Source organism: Hesperophylax consimilis, chromosome 11 (assembly GCF_061612785.1).
Source record: "Hesperophylax consimilis isolate HC1 chromosome 11, BYU_Hcon_1.0, whole genome shotgun sequence".
NCBI classification, from domain to species: domain Eukaryota; kingdom Metazoa; phylum Arthropoda; class Insecta; order Trichoptera; family Limnephilidae; genus Hesperophylax; species Hesperophylax consimilis.
This window is the reverse complement of record NC_142846.1, coordinates 11,289,659-11,313,550: the sequence shown is the minus strand read 5'-3', so window position 1 is coordinate 11,313,550 and position 23,892 is coordinate 11,289,659. Positions and strand designations below refer to the sequence as shown.

At 34.0% G+C, this 23,892-nt stretch overlaps 2 protein-coding genes across 2 annotated transcripts in view; one reads left to right on the top strand and one right to left on the bottom strand.

Annotated features, from left to right (window-relative positions):
- The window catches only part of Sobp (Sine oculis-binding protein), a 99,710-nt gene extending 91,631 nt beyond the window's left edge, over positions 1 to 8,079 (top strand). The window contains exon 3 of the mRNA XM_089637025.1: positions 6,165 to 8,079. Within this exon, the coding sequence (XP_089493151.1) occupies positions 6,165 to 7,771 (1,607 nt within the window). The 3' untranslated portion in view covers positions 7,772 to 8,079. The remainder of the gene's footprint in view (positions 1 to 6,164) is intronic.
- Positions 8,080 to 19,865: 11,786 nt separating this feature from the next.
- LOC149419784 (guanine nucleotide-binding protein subunit beta-like protein 1) lies at positions 19,866 to 23,527 on the bottom strand. The gene is made up of 2 exons (XM_089637024.1): positions 23,262 to 23,527; positions 19,866 to 22,803 (listed from the first exon to the last, which is right to left on the bottom strand). Exons 1-2 carry the CDS (start codon positions 23,409 to 23,411, stop codon positions 22,000 to 22,002), a joined length of 954 nt encoding a protein of 317 aa, XP_089493150.1. The 5' UTR covers positions 23,412 to 23,527; the 3' UTR covers positions 19,866 to 21,999.
- Between the last annotated feature and the right edge of the window lie 365 nt (positions 23,528 to 23,892).

Sequence of the window (23,892 nt, the reverse complement as noted above, 5' to 3'; positions counted from 1 at the left end):
ATATGTAGGTTTAGTTGCATTTTTTAGATTTGCTCGGATAGTAAAAATGAGATCGATAGTAAAAATCTGAATTTATAAACAGTATTGTTTAAATGTTTGACGTTGTATATTTCTGCAAGATATATATTCCCGCTAATAGGCACCTGTAAGAGTGATAATTGATAACCTACCTGGCAAATACCATTTAAAAATATATAAAATGAATACGGAGATGGAAAGAAAGCGACGAACAAGTAAAAACTCCACACAATTCGCTATCATTTTCCAATAAAGCCAGCCATTTTAATAGGTCGAAAACTCCAATCGCGGGCGATCTGGTTACTGGAAATTAATAACTCTCTTTTCATCGATATAATAATTTATCTCGTAAAATAATAACGACCGAATAATAATAATAAGAATTCGTGCGTTCAATTAAGCAAACTGGATTATTAGAGGTGTATCATCTTCTCTTGGCGAGTGAGGAAAAAATATAAAATTAGATTAAATGGAAAACACACTTTGTTATTTGTTTTGCGTGGTATGAATTTGTGATACTAATTGGGTGCCGAATAATATACCCTGCAAGTGGTTACGCAGATTTTAGAATATGTTTTGCAATCAGTTAAAAGTATAAACTTGAGGGATGATTGGATATTATTTTCTGTTAAATGAGTTATACCTAGAGTTTATATACAGGGTGTTAATGGACGTACTTCACTTACTTTAACCAGTGTTGCCTGAATATTATTTGGAGTAAAATATGGGAATCAAATATTGGTCTACGGTGACAATTTCCATGTTTTTTTTCAATGAAAAACATTAAAATCAGGTATTGGATAGTGAGAAGTTTTTAATTTTGAAAAAAAGTCAGTTACATTTTTTTACTGGTTATCACTGGTTAAAGTAAGTCAAGTGCGTCCCTTAACATTCTGTTTACAGAATTACAGCAGAAATATTTTATATAATATTAAATATATGTATTAGGTATTTTTATTTTTTTATTTTTTTGGTCCAACTTTAAATTGCGGTGACATGCATGTGTACTTTTCAACTCAGTAATTTATTTATGAATTAATTTTTGTGAAATCGACAGTTTTCATTTTTACATTTATTTAAGTTTGTACATATAGCCATAATATAACCAATTATGGATTTCCTCCTTGTGATTTTACCTGTACTGAGACAGCATATTAAGGAATAAATAAATCAAATTTGTAAAAAAGGGATAAGAATTAAAAAATTTATACAAAAAAAAGATTATATAAAACGATAAATTTACAATAAAAACCTTTATAGCCATGGAGTCATGATATTATTACATATTTTATGATGATTGCTGTTTGTAAGAATTTTATTTTCTGAAATTTGTCAAAATGACAACTGAATTGCGGCGATAACAGTAACAATAACATTATTTGTAAATTAACAAACAATAAAAGATATATCTGGGAAAAAAACATGTAACAAAATAAACAATAAAGAAAAAAAAACCCCGAAACAAACAAAAAACAATTATTGTCAGAAATTATTTCCTAACCTTTACTGGTAGCTTTTAAAGCGAGTACTGTTTTAATAATATAATTATTGTATATTTGATTAATTATTCGCGAATTCTTTATGTGCGCATTATCTACATTAAACTTATCAGTGTTGTTTTATTAACTACGAAGCAAAACGCGCTGAAAGGTAATGGATATTTAGCAAAATAAAAGGTCTAATACGTAAAAAAAAGTATCGCTGCAACGTTCCTGATTCGAGAAATTTTAACGAATTGTAAAAAATAATTTGATTGTTTTTAATGAGACCTCGTGTAATTGAAACCGGCAGTTCTATCATTTGATGAGTCTGCCCAGTGAAAATAGGAATAACAGGTGAACCTTCCCTTCAAGCAAAGTCACTACTTGATGTTACCTTTTACTTGTCTGAACCATTTAGTCTATGGTCTGAATACCATCTTTTATTTTTGAATTTATTTCTAGTATTTATGTTGGTACTTCCTAACTTTTTCTGAATTTCAACATACATAGTAGAATTGTCTTTCACTTATCTGTAGTAATCTTCTGTTTTATATTCGCATTAAAGTTTGAAAAAAACTAGTACATAATTAATATCTGGCTGTGTCAACGCAATTGTTGTGTTAAATATTATACGTGAAATATTACGGGATATTATAATCGTAGGATTTGTGAAGCTGAATGATTTATTAAAAAAAATATTTGCCTCAGAATCATTGGTTTCAAAAGAAATTTACCTTTCGAATTAACACCGTTAGGAAACGTGAAAAAAATATGATATCTGTCAAAAAACTTTATAGTTGTAAAATAATGTTGGTACCTATTTTATCGCTTATTTGAATCGTTCCCGCAATCAATTCCAATTTTTAAACTCAAAGCAAATTCAAGTTCTAGAGTTCATTGAACACGAGTTAATTATAGACACATTTACACAACACTGATACTATTTTATTTAATAATACATTTAAACCATCTACGGAATTTGCAGTTGGGTTTGATATAAGATTTTTTTTTTCTTAATTTAATAGGGGGCTCACCGGCCTAAGTCAAATTTAACAAAGGGGCTCGCGTGAACCCCTCTGAGCCCCCTCCAACCCACCCCTTGACCCAACCAACTACTTCCATCCATAATAATATTAAATGTCCAAATAATAACATGTTTTATTCCTATGATGGTGCAATACCCGAGCTGAATGGGTTTTGCATTCTTAGCAAATCTTCTATTTATTGAGTTTTCACGCGTACGCCTCTGGGATCTCTTTCAATATACTTGTTTCAGAAAATTTAAACAATTCTTCAAATTTCAACGTACATTTTCGGGTTCTGTGAAAGTCCCATTCAAGTTCTGTTATTATATCATTATAGGCTAGCTGTTTGACAAAACTGAAATGATAACAGAAGTTGAAAAAATCTTTCACAGAAGTTGAAAATTAACTTGGAAACAACCCGTCTTGAATTTAGCAGACTTTTCGACAAGACGCCATTTTTATATTTGAAAATGCGAATCTTGTTTTTTCTATTGCCGTACCGAGAAGATAGGTAGGAACTTACTGGCATTGTTATTTTTTTCGCGCGGCCACCCTTCCCCATCCGTTGTTTTACCTTCACCCATTAAACAAGGCACGTCTTAATGAAGGGAAAAAAATAATGCACTTTTCCATTTAATTATTTCAGATTCGGGAAATGGGAGGGAATTTTTTTTTAAATTTTAAATGAGATGGACGAGGCGGATTTGAATTACATGTTCGGAGAGTAGGTACTTTTTTCTGAGAAATAAATAAAGTCAGTATTGCCATATTATAATTTACGTAGGTAGAACAATATTTTTTTAATATGTACGATCTTATATTTATGTAGACATATCTTACTAGTTCTATGATTAGTTCAGGGGTGCGAAAACAGCTACCCGCGAGGCTTTATGGTGCAACCCGCGAGCACTTTTGGTACGGTCTGCTGAATGCACCGTCAAAAATTTGCATTCATAACGCGACAACAGTTTTTTCACGGTATTTCTTTATTATTGCTGTGGCTATGGATGATGTCGAATATTTTTTTAAATTTTATCTGTAGCTAATTAATAAATTATTGCAGTTTTTCCTTTATTACAATAACAACATTTTTGTTACCTAGGTACCTTCTCCATTTTGCTTCCAAAATTTTAATATGCTGCCTTTTTGCTCCTCTTCAATTGCAAAAACCGATATATTACAAATACTCCCATAAAATTCGCCTTATTAAAATTTGAATTCTGAAAATGTGTATAAAGTGGCTTTAATATTTGAAATACTGATGATTTTCAAAATATTGTGGTAACATTGTAGTATTTTCTAAATAATTACATTATATAATCATAAATAAGTGCGTACCTCCTCTAAATCGGTTTTCGGGGTTTTCTGGAATGTTTGAATGAACGGTTTTCTAAATGTACAATTTTAATATCCATACTTTTGGATTAGAGCGAAGCTTAATGTCAAATCACTATTTTGATTAATCTTTATAACGAATTGGTGTATATTATGAATACCAAACAATATGTTTTAGATAAATTGAAGGTTTTACTATCGTTTCGCTTGAGTAAAGGAAACAACTTAAAAAATACAGTATTATAGCTAAGATTATCTGTGATAGTTTCACTTGATTAAATTTTTTGCTTTCTTATTAAATTATTAACAAAATAAATAAAAACCAGTTTTGCGCTTGAAATCGAAAGTTTCTAGACTCCGTTTGCCTATTACCTTCAACATAATGAATATGATACCAAGAATATAAAAATTTTTGGCTTTTAGCTTCCTCTTAAAAATAATTTTTATAAAACACCTTTACGAAAATTGAAGATCTGAATCAAAATAATCGACCCTGTATCATTGATGTATTATACTTAGATGAGACATGAAGCGAAACATAGGTAACTGAAACTACCGAATCCGGTCTACGCAAGAGATATTAGTACACCCTGTATGAACATGAGATCGGACACGATCGGATCCTGTATGAACTTGAGCACTCCTGATATCGAATATGCATATAGTCAGGAAGATCCGGATGGGGCGATGCATATGATTTATTTCAGAGAAGTCAGGGCGCGTAGCCAATGCGGTCCTAGGGCGGGACCGAGTCCGCCAATACCATGTCCCCTGTTGACTATTCATCTAATCTCTTTTCAATAATCATTTCCGAAACCGGCCCGGGCGAGTGCGCCAGTTATGATTTATCGCATGAAAATAGGCAAGCTGCAAAGTGCATTAGATGCCGTGATAAGGGTATTTTTATACAGTTTCTACAAATATGCCTGGCGATTTAGTAAAAGTTAAATATGTAACTGTTAGATATATCTCTGCTTACTAGCAGATTTAGTGTGTGTTGGGAACTCTTGATTAAGTAAAAGGTTCTTTACTCTTAATTGCGTGTATTTACGTTACAATAAATTACGTCTGGATTTAGCTATACTGTTCACTACCCGAGGGTTGGTAATTCTCTCTTTCTACTAGCTTGAAGTCTGACAAGGATACTCCACAGGCAATTGCTACACACTAGCGACATCTGTCGGACTCTGGAGTAAGCTTATGGCTGGTGCCATCTATCGCTAGAATACCCAACTTTTTACCATACATTACAGTAACTAAGCAATTAAATAAAATATTTTTACCAGTGCCTGAGTGGACTACAGTTAATTTTTTTTATTAAAAAATAGACAATATTGACCTTCTAACTTAAATACCAGTTAATATAATTGTACATATTATTTCAGTTAGTTTTCATAGTTAAATTTTCCCACCAAAACACACCAAAAAGTCCAATTATGTCATGTGCGTGCGAACCGTATCTAAATTTCTCTAATAAACAATAAACAGTGTTAATCTGAAATGACCAACCAGATAAGTATGGTACTGTATATTATCAGCCTGTACAAAATGTAAATAAAAAACATATGTTCATTTGTAGAAATGTTTTACATATTTGTACAGCGCCCTTGAGGTGATTTTGCACAAAAACGGCGCTATACAAAACATCCAAATATTATTAGTATAATTCAGTACCTGCTGCAACCTACTAGATACTATTTATTTATTTAATTAGATGAAAAGCGTGAAACCCCTGCGTAGACGGCATAGAGGTTATTTCACAATGGCAAATTCAATGTTCCCCTCCTCGAAAATCAATATTCGTGTAAAAATAAACAACGCATATTTTGTTTTATTTTGTGAAGTTCTGGTACATTTATGAAAATTTCCTCCGATAATCCAATAAAAAAATGAATTTCCCACATTATGCAATAAAATCATATCCGAAAATGGGCTTGTAAATGGGATATTTTGCACTAGACAGTTTTTTTTTTAGGCCTGATACTTTATTTTTTTCTAGGCTTATAAAATATGTTTCATAACTTTTGCTGTTTGGAGTTTCTAGTTTCTGGTCAATGTAACTATGAAGCTCACATCGTCACTTCCATCGGGTAGCTGTAAAAAATATTTGCCACACCCTCAATAATTCTTCTCGAGTGGGTGATATGATGTTTTATTTTTTTTATTTTACACATAAAAACAGTTTTTCAGAAATTTTAAACATGGTTTCCAGAAATCTTTAAAAACCCGCTGGATTGGATAAAACCAATGTCTAGTATATTTTTTTGTATCATATTAAAATGAGTTTACTTCTCTTTAATTTCAGATGACTGCGCTTGGTGCAACAACCCCATAACGCCGGACTCTAATCCTCTCAACCAGTCCATCGGAGACAAGTTCTGCTCCGAGCTCTGCTTCAGCCAGTCAAGGAGGGCCACCTTCAAGAGGGCCAAGACCTGCGACTGGTGCCGCCACATCCGCCACACCGTCTCCTACGTGGACTTCCAAGACGGAGCCACGCAACTCCAGTTCTGCTCCGACAAGTGCCTCAACCAGTACAAGATGCATATCTTCTGCAGAGAGACACAAGCACATCTGGATTTGAACCCTCACTTAATCAACGCCACCACGTCAAACACTAATCTCATCACTCCGGATTTGTGGCTAAAAAATTGTAGGAGTCGATCCGTCTCCCCGACATCTGATCATTCTGCTTCCCCCAATGTGGAAAAAGATTTGCCAGAAAACGTTTCTCCCCCCTCGAAAATAAACTTGAATATTTCCCCAGATGTGACAATCACAAATACAACACAGACTAAGCCAACGTCGAGCCATCCGATGATCACGGTTGCCCCACCTTCTAAACTAATGCGGCCAAAACCTGCGAGCTTGGATGATAGAATGAAAGCGCAAACTACACCAGAAATGCGGCGAGAAAATAGAATACTTAAAACCAACTCTAAAAGACGTAGAAACTCCAGATGTTCATCCACAGTTACATCTCTAAATGTACAAAAGCACAATACTCCACCAGCAATGATGAAACCGCAAGATTTAACCATCAGAAGTCCATCATTAAGTCATGAGAGTTCTCCTAATTCATCGTCGCTTTTAAATGCTCCACACAATATCATACCATCGCCTCCTATTGCGATTAATCCAAGAATACCAAATATACACCCTGGCAATTTTCCCAATCCTTTACTCAATTTCCAGCAACCCTCGGTGTCAGACACGGGGCCGCATTCTTTCCAAAACCCCCGAATGATGAGACCCCCATTTTTCCCACAGCAAAATTTCTTTCCTCGACCGTATTACCAGAATGAGAATCTCCGCCCCCCCATCCCGCCCTCGCTGCAGCAGATGGGCCTGGGGACTCCCCCCCCTTTGACTGTTTTAGTCCCCTATCCCATTATTATACCCATTCCTTTACCAATCCCCATACCCATCCCAATAATGAACTTTGTAAAAGCATACGAATCTAAAAAATGGCCAAATGAAACGCAAACTCATCCGAAAACCGAACCCGAGCAAAGTACTTCAGATGAACCGCTGGACTTTACAATGAATGGACCCAGAAAAAATATGAATAATATCAACAACAACATAATACCACTTCCACCTCCGGTAGCGGAAAAACTATCACCTGCTGCGGAAAAGACACAGCAACAGGAAAACATTTCTGGAACACAAAATATCGACAATGAATTTCCCGGTCATTTGGAAAGTGTAGATTCATCCAATCCGGAACAAACGTTACCACGCTTCAAAATAACCAGACTCGGTGCGAAAATGGCCAAGATTGTGATACCAAAAACCAAAGAGTTATCAGAATCCACAAGGCCACTACGGAAGAGGAGAAGATTGGTGGAGCCCACAGAGGACGAATGCGCTCCGGTAGTTGCTAAAACAAGAAAACAAGTTCATGTTTAGATACGAGACTGCTCCTAAAATAGCCGAGCGTATTATTTAAAGCAAGCAAGTGTAAAATATATTGTATATGTATCCAATGTAGTAGCTATGTAGGTTCACGTTTGTATATTTAGTCATTATCGTTAAGCTGGGATGATTGTGCTTATTGTACTATTAGCATTAGTAAATTATTCTACCAAATATTAGTAAAATACACAAGTTTCAAAGTTTCAGACTATTTCATTTTATATCTTAAAATGTGTTGCAAAATCGAAAAAAAAATCAAATAACTCTTGGAATAACACACATATTAATAATGTTTTCTTTAAATGTTGTCAATATAATATTATAAAAAATACAAAACATGTTTTTTGTTTTTAAATAATTTATTTTAACAACAATAGTAACTAACCTGTATCTCACTAAGCGTATGCAGCAAAACATTGCTACATAAATTAATAATATTTAAATTTTTTGTTCACCTATTTGTCAGAGGGAAAGGGAGGAACTGCTGCCTCCCTGTCGACACCCGTGTGCATATATATTAATACATATATTAGAATAGGTTCCTCTTTAGACACCGAGGGGCTAGGAGTCTATGTCAGTTTACGTAAATAATTTCATACTTCTACATACATCAGGACAGTTTGTTTTCAATGGTTAGTTTCGTCATTATTTCATAAAGAGTCCAGCAAAACAATGCTATTTAAAATTAGTATCCTCTAATATATAATTAAAGTGGGGAACCTTAACAAAAATAAACTCTTAAATGCTGCCGTCGGCATCAACAGTAGAGAACATAGATATACCACTCAAGTAGACAGTAGTTTGGTTTTACAATGAAAAAAGAAGCACATTCCTGTATTAAAATCATAGACAATACGTGCTTACAACTTATATAAGGATTATGTTCCAAGCCGAGCTAAGCTTGACATTTCAACGCCGAGCTTAAAATCAACTGATATACCGGGCCATCATTCATTTCGCCATTTCCATCCTCATGCCTATTCCATTTGCAGAGAGAATGGACCGCCAAACAATTCGGTCTTGGCATACTTTGCTTGCTTCAATCACAATCATACATACAAGATACAAGTCTGTACCTACTATTTAAGTCATGCCGACATACTATATCAGGACATTTCCACAGGGGTGCGCAGAGAGAATCGGCCGCCAAACAACGCGGTCTTAGCACACTCTGCAATCTTTAATCACATTCATACAAGACACAAGTCGGTACCTACCTACTATTTAAGTCATGGCAGCATAATGTAATACCGTCAGGCCATTTCCCGCAGGATTACGAAGAGAGCAACAACCCGATCTTCCCACACTCTTCTTGCTTCAATCACATTGATATATTGTGTCATGAAAAGCATACAAATACAATATTGTATTGGTGATTCAATCTAACATTTTATTTGGATGCCTTTCTTGAAATAATAGTGTTTTTACATATACGGACAAAACTATTTACTCATATTCCGTATATATGTGAACAAACAAATAATTTAAAGCATAACTTGCACAAGTGTTTTTTCATAAAATAATAGTAGCGCCATCACAAAGTGCAGATTATGAATTCGTTTAAGTATCCCTTCAACGGAACAAAAACACCCGGAGAATTTTTTCTCAATTCAAATTCTATTTCAACACTCTTTTTGGGCCTTTTCATCTTTATTGACTAAATTGGGTAAATTATGACAGTAGCAACTGTTGTGGCAAACCTTACTTGCTAAAATAAACTTACAAGAGTATCGGTCGCAGTGAGTACTTACATATAAGTTAAACTTCTGAACAACTTAGGTGAACATTAAGTTGAACCAATATGTAAACACACTTGTGAGTAGGTACTTATCAAAAACTTACAAAAGTCGTAAATTTAACCTTTCAATGAGTGTAAAGGCTAGCCTAATAAACCATGATATAAAAAAGGCAGACATACAAATTTTAAAACATTTATTATTATTATAAAGGTAAACAATATTAATTTTCTGATACAAATATTATTGCCGGAGTCAGTGATGGGGGTGAACTGACACATTTTCTTCTGAAAATATATCTATATTTACACACTTTATTTCAATTCCAAAACTTACTACTATAAAAAATAATAATTATGCAAATTTTCACAAGATTATATATGATATTTGCAAGTGTACATACATTGTCGGACACTTATAATGTGAATGGGGCTTTATGAAAAAATATAATCATTGCATGTCAAAAAATCAATACTCTAGGTAGCAATTAATGAATTCACAAATCATTTTCGAAAAGAGGTAAGAATCATAACAATACAAAAATGTGTAAAACGTACAATAAATAAACACGATAATATGTATTAAATAAATAATTAGCCACTGAAATAAAGTTGAACCGAATGTGAAGTTTTGTCAGATTTTTTACATTATATAAGGATTTAACTTGCTTATGGAATATACTATAAGCAAGATGTACTCTGAGACGCCAGGATTGAAGCACTTGTGGTCTTTTTAGAGCTATGTATTGAAAAAGATGTAAAGAATAAAACTGTAAAAAAACTAAATTTTTCTACTTTTAGTAGCTTCATATTTTTTTTTTCATTCCATTTTTATTGTTAGTTTTTTGACTGCCGTAGTATTCTCCTCAATATTATGTTGGAAGAACGATATATTCGTAAAGAGGGAACTTATACCTAAATACTGGCATCAGTTTTATTCGGGTAGCAATGAGATATTTTATGGCTAATGAAGTTGACCTTTCAGGTCGTCTGCTAGGTACTTCTTCCCATCTAAAAGTAGGCAGAATGCATTTTTTTTAGTACTAACTAGCCGTGAACTTTTGCCGTTAGTTTTAGTTATGTGACATGTTGGGTATTAACTACTCAAAAATGACACGTCGTACGTTTCCAGGATTCCTCCAGAGTAGAAATCTGGCAGAACACTTTTTTTACTAATCTTATGTGATGTTAATGCCCAGCACTTATTTGGTGTAGGTGGATTGGATTTTTAAGGTCATCGCTTGGACTAGATGGTCACCCCGGTTCAGGCATTGAAGCAAAAATAGATTCGGAAGTTGATAATATTCTCACCGCTGTGCAAAAATACATTGATATGATTTTATGTATTATTTGTCTGGGTGTTATGTTGATGACTTGCTGTTTTACCTGTGGTTTACGCGCAACTGAAATCCGAGTCGCAAAAATTTGCTGTTGTGTGCGCCAGTCAAATACAAGTACTTATGGATTTCATGGAATTGTTGGAATAGGACTTACATTCTAAATTATTTAGGATTGGTTCAGAGATATGTTAAATTAAATGGAGAATTCTTATTGGCCAATAAAGTTCAAATTATTGCAACCAGGGTTTTAGAATAAAATATTCATTCAATTTTTAGAGAGGGTAAAGCTCTCGAATACTAATCCGGAGATCGAGGTATGTTAGGAAGTAAGAGTTTCATAGATGCACGCACAGATGGCAGTGCATAGAGCTTGCGTGGAAGTCCGCAAGATGGAGCCAGTTGTCGCCAGGGCCAGTGCGTAGGCTCTCAGAGAATCTCACTGTCCAGATTCCAATTAGCCAGCTTCTAGTTAGGTCGACTATCGAGTCACCATTATATTACGCGGAGTAATAATAAATCCCTGATTATTCTAAAAGAACCAATTATTATAAACTCCTTCCACGACGATTTGGAGAACTGTTTGTGCGAACACAACAAGGTACAAATCCCAGCGTACACAAGTAAATACAAAAAACATGTTTTAAAAAATCATTCTGTGTGAAAGAGAAAAAAATCAGAACAGTGCCAAATCACACTTTTGAAAAGTGATAATATTATATAATCATAACTATATAATGGATTAGTCATCGAACTACGGTAGTGGATAGTCGTGCTCTGTGTTTGACGAATTGCCTACCTGCTGTCGCGGACTTCGTACAGATAAGAAATTATTGTTACATTTTTGTTTTCTATTATTTGTTTGTTATATTTAGGTTTTGAAATTCGTGTGTACAGTCAATCAAATAGACTGTATTATTGTTTTTTTTTGTTAATTAATTTATAAATATGGAGGAAGATGAAGATCGACCTCCTGACCCCGAGTCCATATTTAATATTGGAGATGAGTATGAATCGGATGTTTCTATAATACTCCCTTCCAGAAAACGAAGACCATCGCTCTGTCTTAATGTACCTCCCAAAATTAAACCTTCGCAATCCGATGAAACCTCAAACCCTAAGGAAATTCGTAAGGATACCATATTATCAGAATCTAAAAATACTGAACTAAGTTATTCCCCATCCTCCTCGGCTCCATTCATTGTCAATGTCCAAAGTACTGAACAAGGAAAAATTATTCATCCTCTGGATTTCGGGAAATTCATTTTTAGTTCAAAAAACAATAACCTTGGCATAGTTAACGGATCTATTAAGCCGGAAGGCCGCTATAAGTTATCCCTAGAATTTAAATCCGCAAACTTTGCAAATGAATTTGTCCAAAAAATTGATACGCTTTCACACCACAAATTTAAAGCTTATATTCCAACTTACAACCTTACTAGAATGGGCCGAGTGAGAGGTATACCAACCGATCTCTCAGAATCTGAAATTGTTGATGCACTTAATGATTCTCAAGTGACCCCTAAGGTTTTAAAAGCACGTAGATTAAATTACAAAGATACATCTAATGGAACCACTACATGGAAACCCTCACAATCGGTTGTTATTACTTTTGAAGGCCAAACTTTGCCATCTCGGGTATTTATTTATTACAACGCACTCTCTGTGGAAGTATATAAATTCCCGACGATACAGTGTTTTAACTGCTGCCGTTTCGGACACTCTAAACCCATATGTCGTTCCCCTCCACGTTGTTTTCATTGCGGAGAGGACCACCCCTTTGATCTTTGCCAAAAATCATCGAATGATCCACGTTGCATTAACTGCAAGGGAAATCATACAGCGGTTAGTGTGGCCTGTCCAGAATTGACCAGACAAAGGAATATTGAACAATCAATGGCTTCAGACAACATTTCCTATTTCCAGGCATCAAAATTATTCCCACCTGCAATAAAATCGTTTGCAGAGGTAACATCTACCTCAATTCCTTGCAATCTATCTTACTCTAAATCTCCTCCATCATCTTCTCACAGGGAAACAATTTTTATACCACTAAAACCAAAACCAAAATTTATTGCTTCTATTGATAAAAATCAACATAATGATATTTTGTTTAACCCAAATGGGAATTATAAATCTCAGACACTCAATGGGAGTGCTTTAAATAGTTCCCAATCTTCCCCTAATTTAGGGAAAGTGGTGAATGAAAATTCTGCTTTCATTCAGACTTTAATTACCCTCTTAATTTCTATTCTTTCAAACAACAATAATATACCGTCCAACGCTGCCGATTGCATTAAATCTTTACTATCCTGTCTTCCTAATGTCTCCGAAACTGAACAGAATTCTTCAGTGGAATATCAGAAGTCTAATCTGTAATAAATTTGAACTTGTAAAATTACTCGATGAACATGAAATTTCAGTTGCCGCTATTTCTGAAACGTGGTTTAAACCCTCGTATCTATTTAAGATTTCGGGATATAATTGTCTTAGACATGATAGACTGGATGGTAAAGGTGGCGCTGCCTTAATCATCCATGACTCTATCCCTTTCAAACCAATCATGTTTCATACTCTCTCTAACAATTTTCAGATAGTAGCAGCTGTTGTATGTGATATTACAATACTATCAATATATGTCCCTCCCTCCACTATTTTTGATGAAAACGAATGGTCATCATTTATGTCTCAGATCCGTCCCCCGTATATGTTACTGGGCGACTTTAACGCTCATTCTACCTCTTGGGGTAGTGAATTAACGAATCGTTCTGGCCGTAATCTTTTAGATTTTATTGATTCCCATAATTTATGTATTTTAAACGACGGATCTCCAACCCGATTCACCCCCCCTCAACAAAGGAAAAGTGTTGTTGATTTATCTCTCTGTTCATCTTCGGTGATACGTAAATATTCTTGGAACATACTTAAAGACCCCCTTTCCAGTGATCATTTCCCTATTATAATCCTCTTTCACTATCTAACCACCTCGCATTCCTTTACAATTAACAATAATTTTAAATTTAAAACGAAAGATGCGAACTGGAGATTTTTTTCTTCTGTATTAGACTCTCTTGTTCACTCTGTAAAATCTTCTCTTGGGAACATCAGAACTCAATGTGAATTATTTCCTAGTATAGTTATAAAAGCAGCAGAAAAATCCATTCCAAAGCGTAAAGTTAACATTAAAACTAAACATTCGACTCCGTGGTGGGACGAAGAATGCACTCGTGCTGTTAACTCTAGAAAAGAAGCAGTTTCCATTTACCGCAAATGCATGTCTTTTGAAAATTTCTTATCAGTAAAACGCGTCCAATCAGAAACTAAACGTATTTTGAAAAATAAAAAGCGGTCTGGATGGCGAAAATTTTGTGAAAACTTGTCTCCTGAAACTCCCCAGTCATCTGTTTGGACTAATTTAAAAAAATTCGGTTCGTCATATGCTCCGGAGCGTACCAAACATATTCCGGAGGAAATTATTATAGGTTTTGCTGATAAGATTGCCCCTCCTTCAGTTGCCAGATGTGAAGAAATGCCCTCTTTTATTTCATATCCATCTCACTCTAACTGGCTAGACTCTCCTTTCTTAGTTAGTGAACTAAAACGAGTAATTAAATCTCTTTCTGACTCTTCTCCGGGTCCTGATGGAATATTATATAGCTTCTTTAAAGCATTCTCCGACATGTCGGTTGAATATTTCTTATCCTTAATTAATAACATGTTTGAAACAGGATTTATTCCGGATGTCTGGAAAGTTCAAAAAATCCTCCCGGTTTTAAAACCAGGGAAAAATCCGTCCGAAGTCTCATCCTATCGTCCTATTGCTCTTTCGTCGTGTTTAATTAAAGTAGTGGAACATTTGATAAAGAACAGATTAGAATGGTTTGTTGAAAATCACAGTATTATCCCTCCTAATCAATACGGCTTTCGGAAAAAGAAATCTACTATGGATAATTTAAGTTTGTTAACAACAGATATCCGTATTTCTCAATCCCTTAACTCTTGTACATTGGCCACATTTCTAGATCTTTCTTCAGCTTACGACGATGTATTAATTGATGTTTTGAAGGAAAAATTAATTAAAATAAAAATCCCTATAAAATTAGTTCAATTTATTATCAACTTGCTAACAGACAGATCCATTATTATCCACTCTTCCTCAAACATATTGAAGCGCAAACTTTGGAAAGGGCTACCCCAGGGGTCTGTAATCAGTCCATTATTATTTAATATTTATATTAGTGATTTAGACATTGTAATCCCTTCGTCTATTAAGCGACTTTATTTTGCGGACGATTTTCTCATATATTTATCTCACAAAAATTTATCACATGCTGCGAAGGAATTAAATTTGGCCTTACATAATATTAAAGTTTGGATGTTGACAAATGGAATGAATTTAGCTACCTCTAAAACCAAGGTAGTGGCTTTTACTCGCAAAAGAAAACTGCCTCACTTTACAGTCTCTTTTGATAATTTCCCCCTTCAAATCGTTAAGCAAATAAAATTTCTTGGCCTGCTTTTGGACCATAAGCTTTCCTGGCTCCCGCATATTCAGAACGTTTCTGCTAAGTGTGAAAAGGGGCTTAATATGATGCGAGCTGTTTCCAGAGTATGGTGGGGATCCCATCCTACTACTCTTAAACTAATGTATAATTCCCTCGTTCGAAGTCACTTGGATTATGGCACATTTCTTTTCGACCCACTTCCTAAATATCTGGATAAGAAACTTGAAAGAATCCAATCAAAAGGGCTCAGAATGATTATTGGGGCAATGCAATCTTCTCCAATTAATGCTCTTCAGATAGAATGTGTAGATCCTCCCTTATTTTTGAGAAGACAATACCTCGCGGATAGATATATCTTCAAAGCGTTATCTTTATCGCGTCACTCATTGGAACAGAGTCTCGATCGTTTGTTCAGTATTTTGAATAACAGAAGGAGGGTAATAGATAGAGATCGGTTCCCTCTCTTATTAAAAAGTTTTCTATCATTTAGATCTCTGTCTTCTAACCTTCAAAATCTACAAGATGATCCAATCCTTCCTATTTACAGTACCCCGTTTAATGCTATTAATTTTATCCCAAACGTAATAATTTCTGACTTCCGGACGAACATTTTATCATCAGCTAATAACTTTCAAAATGTTGAAGAACATTTTAAAAACTTTATATTTTCAAAGATTCCTGGATTTTCCCTCATATACACAGATGGTTCCAAATCCGACCACAAAGAATGTGGCGCATCGGTATATATTCCTGAATTCAATGTTAATCTGTCTTATAAATTGCCTAAAGAAATTTCCATATTTACTGCAGAATGCTTCGCAATTGAACAAGCTTTAATTCAAATCCAACTCCTCAATATTCGTCGAGCCTTACTGTGTACTGACTCTCTAAGTGCAGTATTAAAAATTTCCTCTAATATCGTTCGAAGTCCAGAAGACTATGTTATTTGTAATATTAAAAACATCCTCGATTCTTTAAACGAATCTATGTTTGAGACAATACTGGTTTGGGTGCCTGGCCATCTAGGAATTGAGGGTAACGAGCAAGCTGATTCTCTCGCTAAACTTGGAACTGTATCTGGTTCTATTCCTTTAGATTTTAAAATTCCTGTCTCTGACGTCTTCTCTATTCTTAAATCCAACATGTCTCGTTCCTGGGAAGAAAATTGGACAGTCACGAAAACTCAAACTGGATCTTTCTATGCTGGAATACAAAATCATATTCCAAGTAAACCCTGGTTCCACGGAATAAAAAAGTCCAAAAGATTTATTTCCTGTATCTCGAGAATGAGAATTGGCCACTGCTCTATAGCAACTCATTTGTTTAAAATTCGGGTACTCGAAAGTTCATTATGCCAGTGTGGTGTGGAGGATGAGACTCTTGACCATGTCTTCTTCAATTGTAAAAACCATTCTTCTTTCAAGGGCATGTATCGATTGCTTATTAAAATCACCCACCAGTCTCCCCTTAGTATTCCATATTTGCTGTCTCTCAACAACTCTCGCGTATATTCTATTCTTTATAAGTTTATAGATTTGAATGACTTTAATATATGATATGTCCAGTCCCCTTATAGATAATTCACATCAGTTTAACCATATATCTTAACCCAATCGGCACAAAGCACTCTCTTTAGGGTGAATTGCCTAATACAAAAAAAAAAAAAAAAAACTATATAATGACCCACTTTGAACTGGGTTAGGTTTTTAGGCTAGTTTTTTTTCCATCTCTTTTAATCACTTTTCAAAAGTGTTTGTCATGGAATGTGTTTTGAAGCACAGTCCATTGTGGGACTCTTCTTACTATTCGTTTACTGTGGGTGAATACATTATAAAAGGTTCAAACTAAATAGATTCCCAAGCAACCATTAAATACTATATTCCAATCACTTCGATATCAAATATTTAATGAATACATAATATTTGTATTCCTTTTTGTTCAATCTGATTTACAAGCAAATGTATTTTGTATCTACTGTGAATAAGCAGTATTTAAACAAAAATGTGCAGAAATCAGCACAGCAGCGTTATATTAATTAACACAGTCATTCAATATTGTACTATTTTAATTTATGGTTGTTGTCATATCAACAGCTTTATAGTAGATACATACTGAAATAATGCTTTATTGAATATTTAACATAACAGCTGAACATTAACAACATTATGGATGCAAAAAAATCTCTACTCCACGGATAAAAGGTTTATCAACATGTTTACTAAAATTAGCAGGTTACAAAACACTATTGACTCAAAACTCGAGTGACCCTTTTCCAGAAAGTTCTATTAATATAATTGTATATATTTCCTCCAAGAATATAATATATTTGTAATATACTATTCCCAGGAAGAGGTTGTGTGCACCAGTGGCAGATCGTGACTTTTCAATGAGCTAGAGTGGTAAGATTGAAAAATACAACATTTGAAGTCGTAGCTGAAAATTTAAAATTTTATTATTTCTACATAAAGCTAAATAAATATCCTACACGAAAAATGATAGTAAAAAAGATGTATTTCAAAGATATAATGACCTTGATACTCCTTTGAAAATTCAAATACATATTATCATTTTTGGGACGCCATTGAACGAAAATGAATTTTTACATGCACAGATAAAATGCTTTCTAGAAAGTCCAAAGAGGCCACCTTCATGAAATAAGAAATAAATCTGCAGTGTTATTGGCTCAAACGATTCTGATTTTGTCTTCTTTTCAAAGCATAAAGGTTAAAATCGAACTGCAAATAATTTCATCACAAATGATCTATCAGCAATAAGGAAGTTGAGTAAAAAATATTTTGACTTATAAAAAATATGTTCATGTAGATCAAAAAATATCGATTCTAAATATATAAATATATTTCTATATTATTATTCTTAGAATTAGTTAAACGTTCTTGAAAAAGCATTCAATAGCAATAGACTGTATACGCTCCACGATTGGTCGAAAGAATTCTGACGTCACATGTGTCGTGATTGTACGTACAACAGATCACCTATGGTGCATCTCTTTCTATTACATGAGAGATGGTCGGTTTAGATGAGAGAGGTGTATAGGCCAAAGGTTTATTTGGGTTTGTCAAATATATGTACGTATTTGTTGTTATTATTATATGAAATGGATTTCTAAAGATACATATTCGTATAGTGCTTTATAATAATATGTTGTTTATTGCATAACTTAGAAGTTTTTATTATTATACATGTCACATAGCATGTGATACACTTCAGGCCGCCGGCCGCCCAGAAAAGTCCAACAGTGAACTGGGCTGTAAACCGTTATTTTACTATTGGTCTTTACTTTTCTGCGCGGTGGTCCTGAATTCGCGCGGGGAACGTCAACAAGTAGCGACGGCAATACCGTACAAGTACCGTACCGGGCGAGAAAAGCAAATATTCTAACTTAAAATATTAATTTAACTATGAAATCTTAATCAATTTTCTTTTTTTTTTAATAACATCAATTCTAATAGACGGTTAACATTGGTAAAAAAATTACTGGAATTCCTTGTTGAAGAATTACAAATTTTTCAATACAAAATGCTTATGCGACGTGGTTTTCACAGTTCGAATGACGTCACACCACACCCCGCCTCTTACCGCTCGGATTCCGCTCGTTTTGGCGGGCTTAATAAAATTTAAACTTTGAGAATTAATTTAATTATGAAAACAAACTTTAAAAAAAAAAAAAAAATACCAGTATTTAAGTTTGAATGCGAACATTGATAAAAAAAAAAAAAAAAAAATGGACTCAACTTCCTTATTTCAGATATAAACTGAAAATGTCTCCAGAGCACGATAGGCGTTTGACTCGTTAATCACCGATGTAGGTACTTATTAATACTGCATCCTTAAGATATCCTATTGTAAAAGTCTCGCTAATCATAGAAGAATGGTCACAGCCACCCTACAATATTATAACAAGCAAGTTACGACCAGTTATGGCTTATGACTTTTGGGTGTGAGAGTGCTAAGTTTGAAAAATTCAACATTATTGATATCGTTTAGTGAAATTTTTTTTTCTAATATTCAGTTTTTGTATGAAAATTTTCATGAAATTTCAGTTTGGCAGTGCACTGCACCGATTTCTTGAAAAGCTTCATACAAAACCGAATTTCTAAAAAAAAATCATTTTGGACTAAACATCAAATTAAGCATTCCATCACAATCAAAGTCACGAGCCTCCACTTTTTATGACATACGTTCCATTGGAATACATCACGATGACATGCATACAAGCTCTGCCTGGGAATACTATAGAATGGATACAAGAGTTCACGAGAATAACAAACACCATGTGAAAAATTCAACAATTTCTATTTGCGTGAATTGATTTGAATAAATTTCTTTAAAAATAAACAATAGATACATTTTAACGGAAAGGTAATGAAAAGCATCAATTTTCAGAGAAATATTGCTTAAAATAATTCATTATGATATAATGTTACTTTTTTTTAAATTAAATTTTACTTAACAATTACAGATAATAAATAGTCAATATTTTTTGTGCAACATTTGTTTCAATAAATGTATCATACCTTGATTTCCTTAAATTCAATAATATAAAAGTACATATTTTATCTATGTTTATAATTATTCTATTAAAAGTTAACCATGTTCAATTGAAGTAAGCACAGAATTTGAAAATAAAAAGTCACTTATGTATAATAATGTGTTTCTGAGAAACGAAACCATAAAATGATTATACAGTGAAGTCAAAGATGTGTGCAGTAGCAGCAAAGTTCGTACAAAGTATCGAGAGTTGTGCTGCATACATGGCGTCAAAGTTATTGTCACATTTCAAGGGTTGACAGTGGCAAGAAAGTTGACAACTTCTCCCATAAGTACTCAATATCAAGTTGTTTACACTATAGAAACAGTTGTCGGGAAGAATAACAACATGATACTGCAAGCTGAGTATTTTAATATAATAATATTAGACTGGAGCAGGTTTGGAGAAAAGCAGATTAACCTTTCCCTTACTGTGCTAAAAAAATCCACGCATTCCGGTGCTGTGTAGTCAATACACATCTCAAAATAAGCAATTTAATATCAGAAAAATATGAATATTCATAGCCAATCGCTTATGTTTATTATATTTTATATCAAAAGTGATAATAATTGTAATTTAATTGCTGAAAACATGAAAAAACCATCGGCAGATACTAAAAAAACGTGCGAGGGGTCCACATCTAACGATGGTCCGCGACCAACTGGCTGGCGGCTAGCAGTGCTAGCACACACACAGCTATACGGTCGTAGGTATCGATGGTCTAAATAAAAATACAACTGCGGACGTGTGGATTTCTCATGTTCCCGCATGGCGAACTAAAGCGGGACATCAATAGCGTGTCATTTCCTCATACGCTCTTTGCGTAGCATTGTCACACAGTTGATTGTAATGGTGTATTTGTTTCAGATTTTTAACAAAAATCTCTGATTTTTAATTGAATTTGAAAACTATGTAAAGTTTTATTTTTTAATTCAGTGCATAAATGTATGACGGAGGAATACCTAAAATCTGAACCCAGAATTTATTACATTTATAGAGTTATTAAAGTTATTAGAAGCAATGTGTATTAAATACACACCACAGAAGGAAAGGTTAAAAACATGGCTTGCTCCAAGTACCTGGTGTTTGTATTGAAAATCATCACAATTATTTATTGAGTTTTATAAGGAATATAATTAACATCTATGACTTAGCATAAGTTTGAAATCAATCACCCTAAAAACCCACTTACACATTTAAAAACACATATTTTAATTTAGCGTAAGTATTGGCTTAAATAAATCAATTAAAATGCTCAAATCACATATTTTTTTACGGTTGTATATAATCGTACAGGAACATTACAAAAAAAACCTAAGGAGTATGTATTTTTACACAGATTTTCAAAATTAAGTATTATTTTTGTAACACAATTTAGTTTTTTATGACCAAAATAATAAGTTACATTATATTTATAATGAACACCATTTGATAAAAAAAGTTGATTTACTTTATTAATGCTAGGCATTAAATTATTGATTTGGTCAGAATAGACGAAATATCTTTTTAGCTTTGGTTGATATATCTACAAAACTAATAAAATATTGTAAACTTAAGTCACATTTTTCTATAAATATTTCTAAGGTTATATTTTATTTTTTTACCTTGTAATTATTAATATGACGATTTATGTATATTGAACTAGGGAATAACAAAAGCTAAACATCTGGTTATAGCTGTAAAGTGTCTTAACATTTACCCCATTACTGATAAACTTGTCTTAAATTTTACACAACTGATAAATAACCATTTACCGAAATTAAATTAATTTGGTTGTTTATCAGCTGTGTAAAATTTTAAAATCGTTTATTAGTACGGCTCTTAAACAACAAATGTCTTCAATAGGCATTTACTAAAAATGATGTATAAAACAATGTAAATTTTTCCAAAGTCATTTAAAAAAATTACGGATTACTTTAAAATCAGTTCCGATTGTAATGTTATTTCAGCTACACAATATGAACACTTTGTAGGGTGATGCATTTGGCACCCAATCATTATAAATATATTAATTTTTTACGTGGTCACCTATTTTAATAGGATAAAATCATAAGATCATTTGATAGGAATATATAAAAGTCTGACTATTGATACCATCAGTTGTATATATCCCATAAGGTGATGGTGCAGTCTAAGCCGCCAGCTGCCATTATGGGGGAATTCCACAGGGAGACTGGTTTCCCAGAATGGCACACATCCTGCAGGGAAGCCTTGTGCTCCGTGAGGACGGCCAGGGGACGGAGAGACTTCCAAGAGTACACCCTAAGTCGTCCGTCCCATCCCGCACTCATAAACACCTTCTTGTCTTGCCGTATTCTGAGAACATTAATCCCTGCATTCTTAACAAGCAGCTCACACTTAAGCGATAAGCTCAAATCAGTCCTCGACATGCTGAAAACCTGAATGTTTTCAGATGCATTGCCATAGATTCCGCGCCCGGTTGAAAGATCGTAATCCAATGTGATAGGACAATCTCTTAACTTTATCTGGCTGACTGGTTTGCGGGTCTTCATGTCCCACAGATACATGTCTCCGCTTTCGTAAGCTGCGAGCACGTACTGATTGTGGGGCAGTTCCAGGAACTTGAAGCACATTACTTCGCCGAGTTTAATGTCCGTGTCGGGGGTCAAAGTCATGATTTCTTCACCGGTAAGGGTGAATATTTCTATTTTCGAATCGCGCTGAGGACGAATGAGGACATTACTTGATTCATTGACTTCACAGCGGCAGAACCCGCAGTAATCGGAGACCAGGGTGTCTCGCAGGGTGTAGTCGCTCTCCGTCATGGTCCATACTTTTATTATTCCTTCCTTCTCCTGGGTGTACATGTGATCACTTGTGTGGTGAATGCTGAGGACTGGAGTTTGTCCCACAGAGAGTTTTTTGTTGTGACGGTTGGACTGAAAAAGTTAAAGATTATTCTTAACATTATGTTCAATTTATTTAATTATTTTGCCTGTTTGTTTACTACTCAGTATATTTTGTTGCACACTTTTGAATTCATTATTTCGTATACCTCGTATATAAAATCAAATTGTTGACCTCAATATGATTGGTATACAAAGAAAAATGTTTCAAATCGTATAATTATACTTTTGTACATCTGGGTAAATAAAACTGATATCATGAAACAAATGTTGAGAATTGTGAGATTCTTGGAAAAATAAAAAGAAAAGTCTGAAATAATTAACGGTATTCGATCGCCATTGACAACAATCGATCCACTATAGACATAATTATATATTTACTTTTATTTCGGGGATGTTTAAAATGAATCATCATAATGAACAAAAATCAATCTGTTAAATGAAACATAAGCGAATCTTGAATTTATAAATTAAAATTGATGTTATTTTACCTTTAAATCCCAAGAAAATACGTAGCCGTCCTGTGTACCTGCAAGTAATCTCTCCGATGCACCGGAGGGACAGGAAAAGCACAAACTATGCACCGGACCCATTGTAATGTGTCTCAGGCTAAAAACGGGATCAGGCGGTAAAACAGCCATGATTTTTTGATTGTAGTAAATTGCTTACATAAAATACGGTCAAAAATATTCAAGTTCGACCGATTTACGCGACTAAATACAGTATAAACACAATACAATTATTTCTGGCACTGATCGTTGACAGCAGAAAACTTTCGCAAAATATTCAGATTGGTAAACTCATAAATAAACCACTCTCGGTAAACTTGAAGAAAAGATATTTTTGTAAACTTTCACAGTAGCTATAAACGTTTTTTTTAAATATACTTCGATTAAAAAAGGCAACTGTAAAAGGCAACTGTTAACGCCGATAGAAAAGAGATATATGGAAAATACTGCTTATGAACAGCTATTTTATTCAAAATACGGATAATTTGATGCTTTTTGTTCACGATATTTTCGACATAATAATATCAAAATAAGTTTCTAAGGCCAGTTTTTTTTTACTTTTTATCTAAACCCAAACTAAGAACCTGTTAAAGGATCATATTTTTGGTTAAAT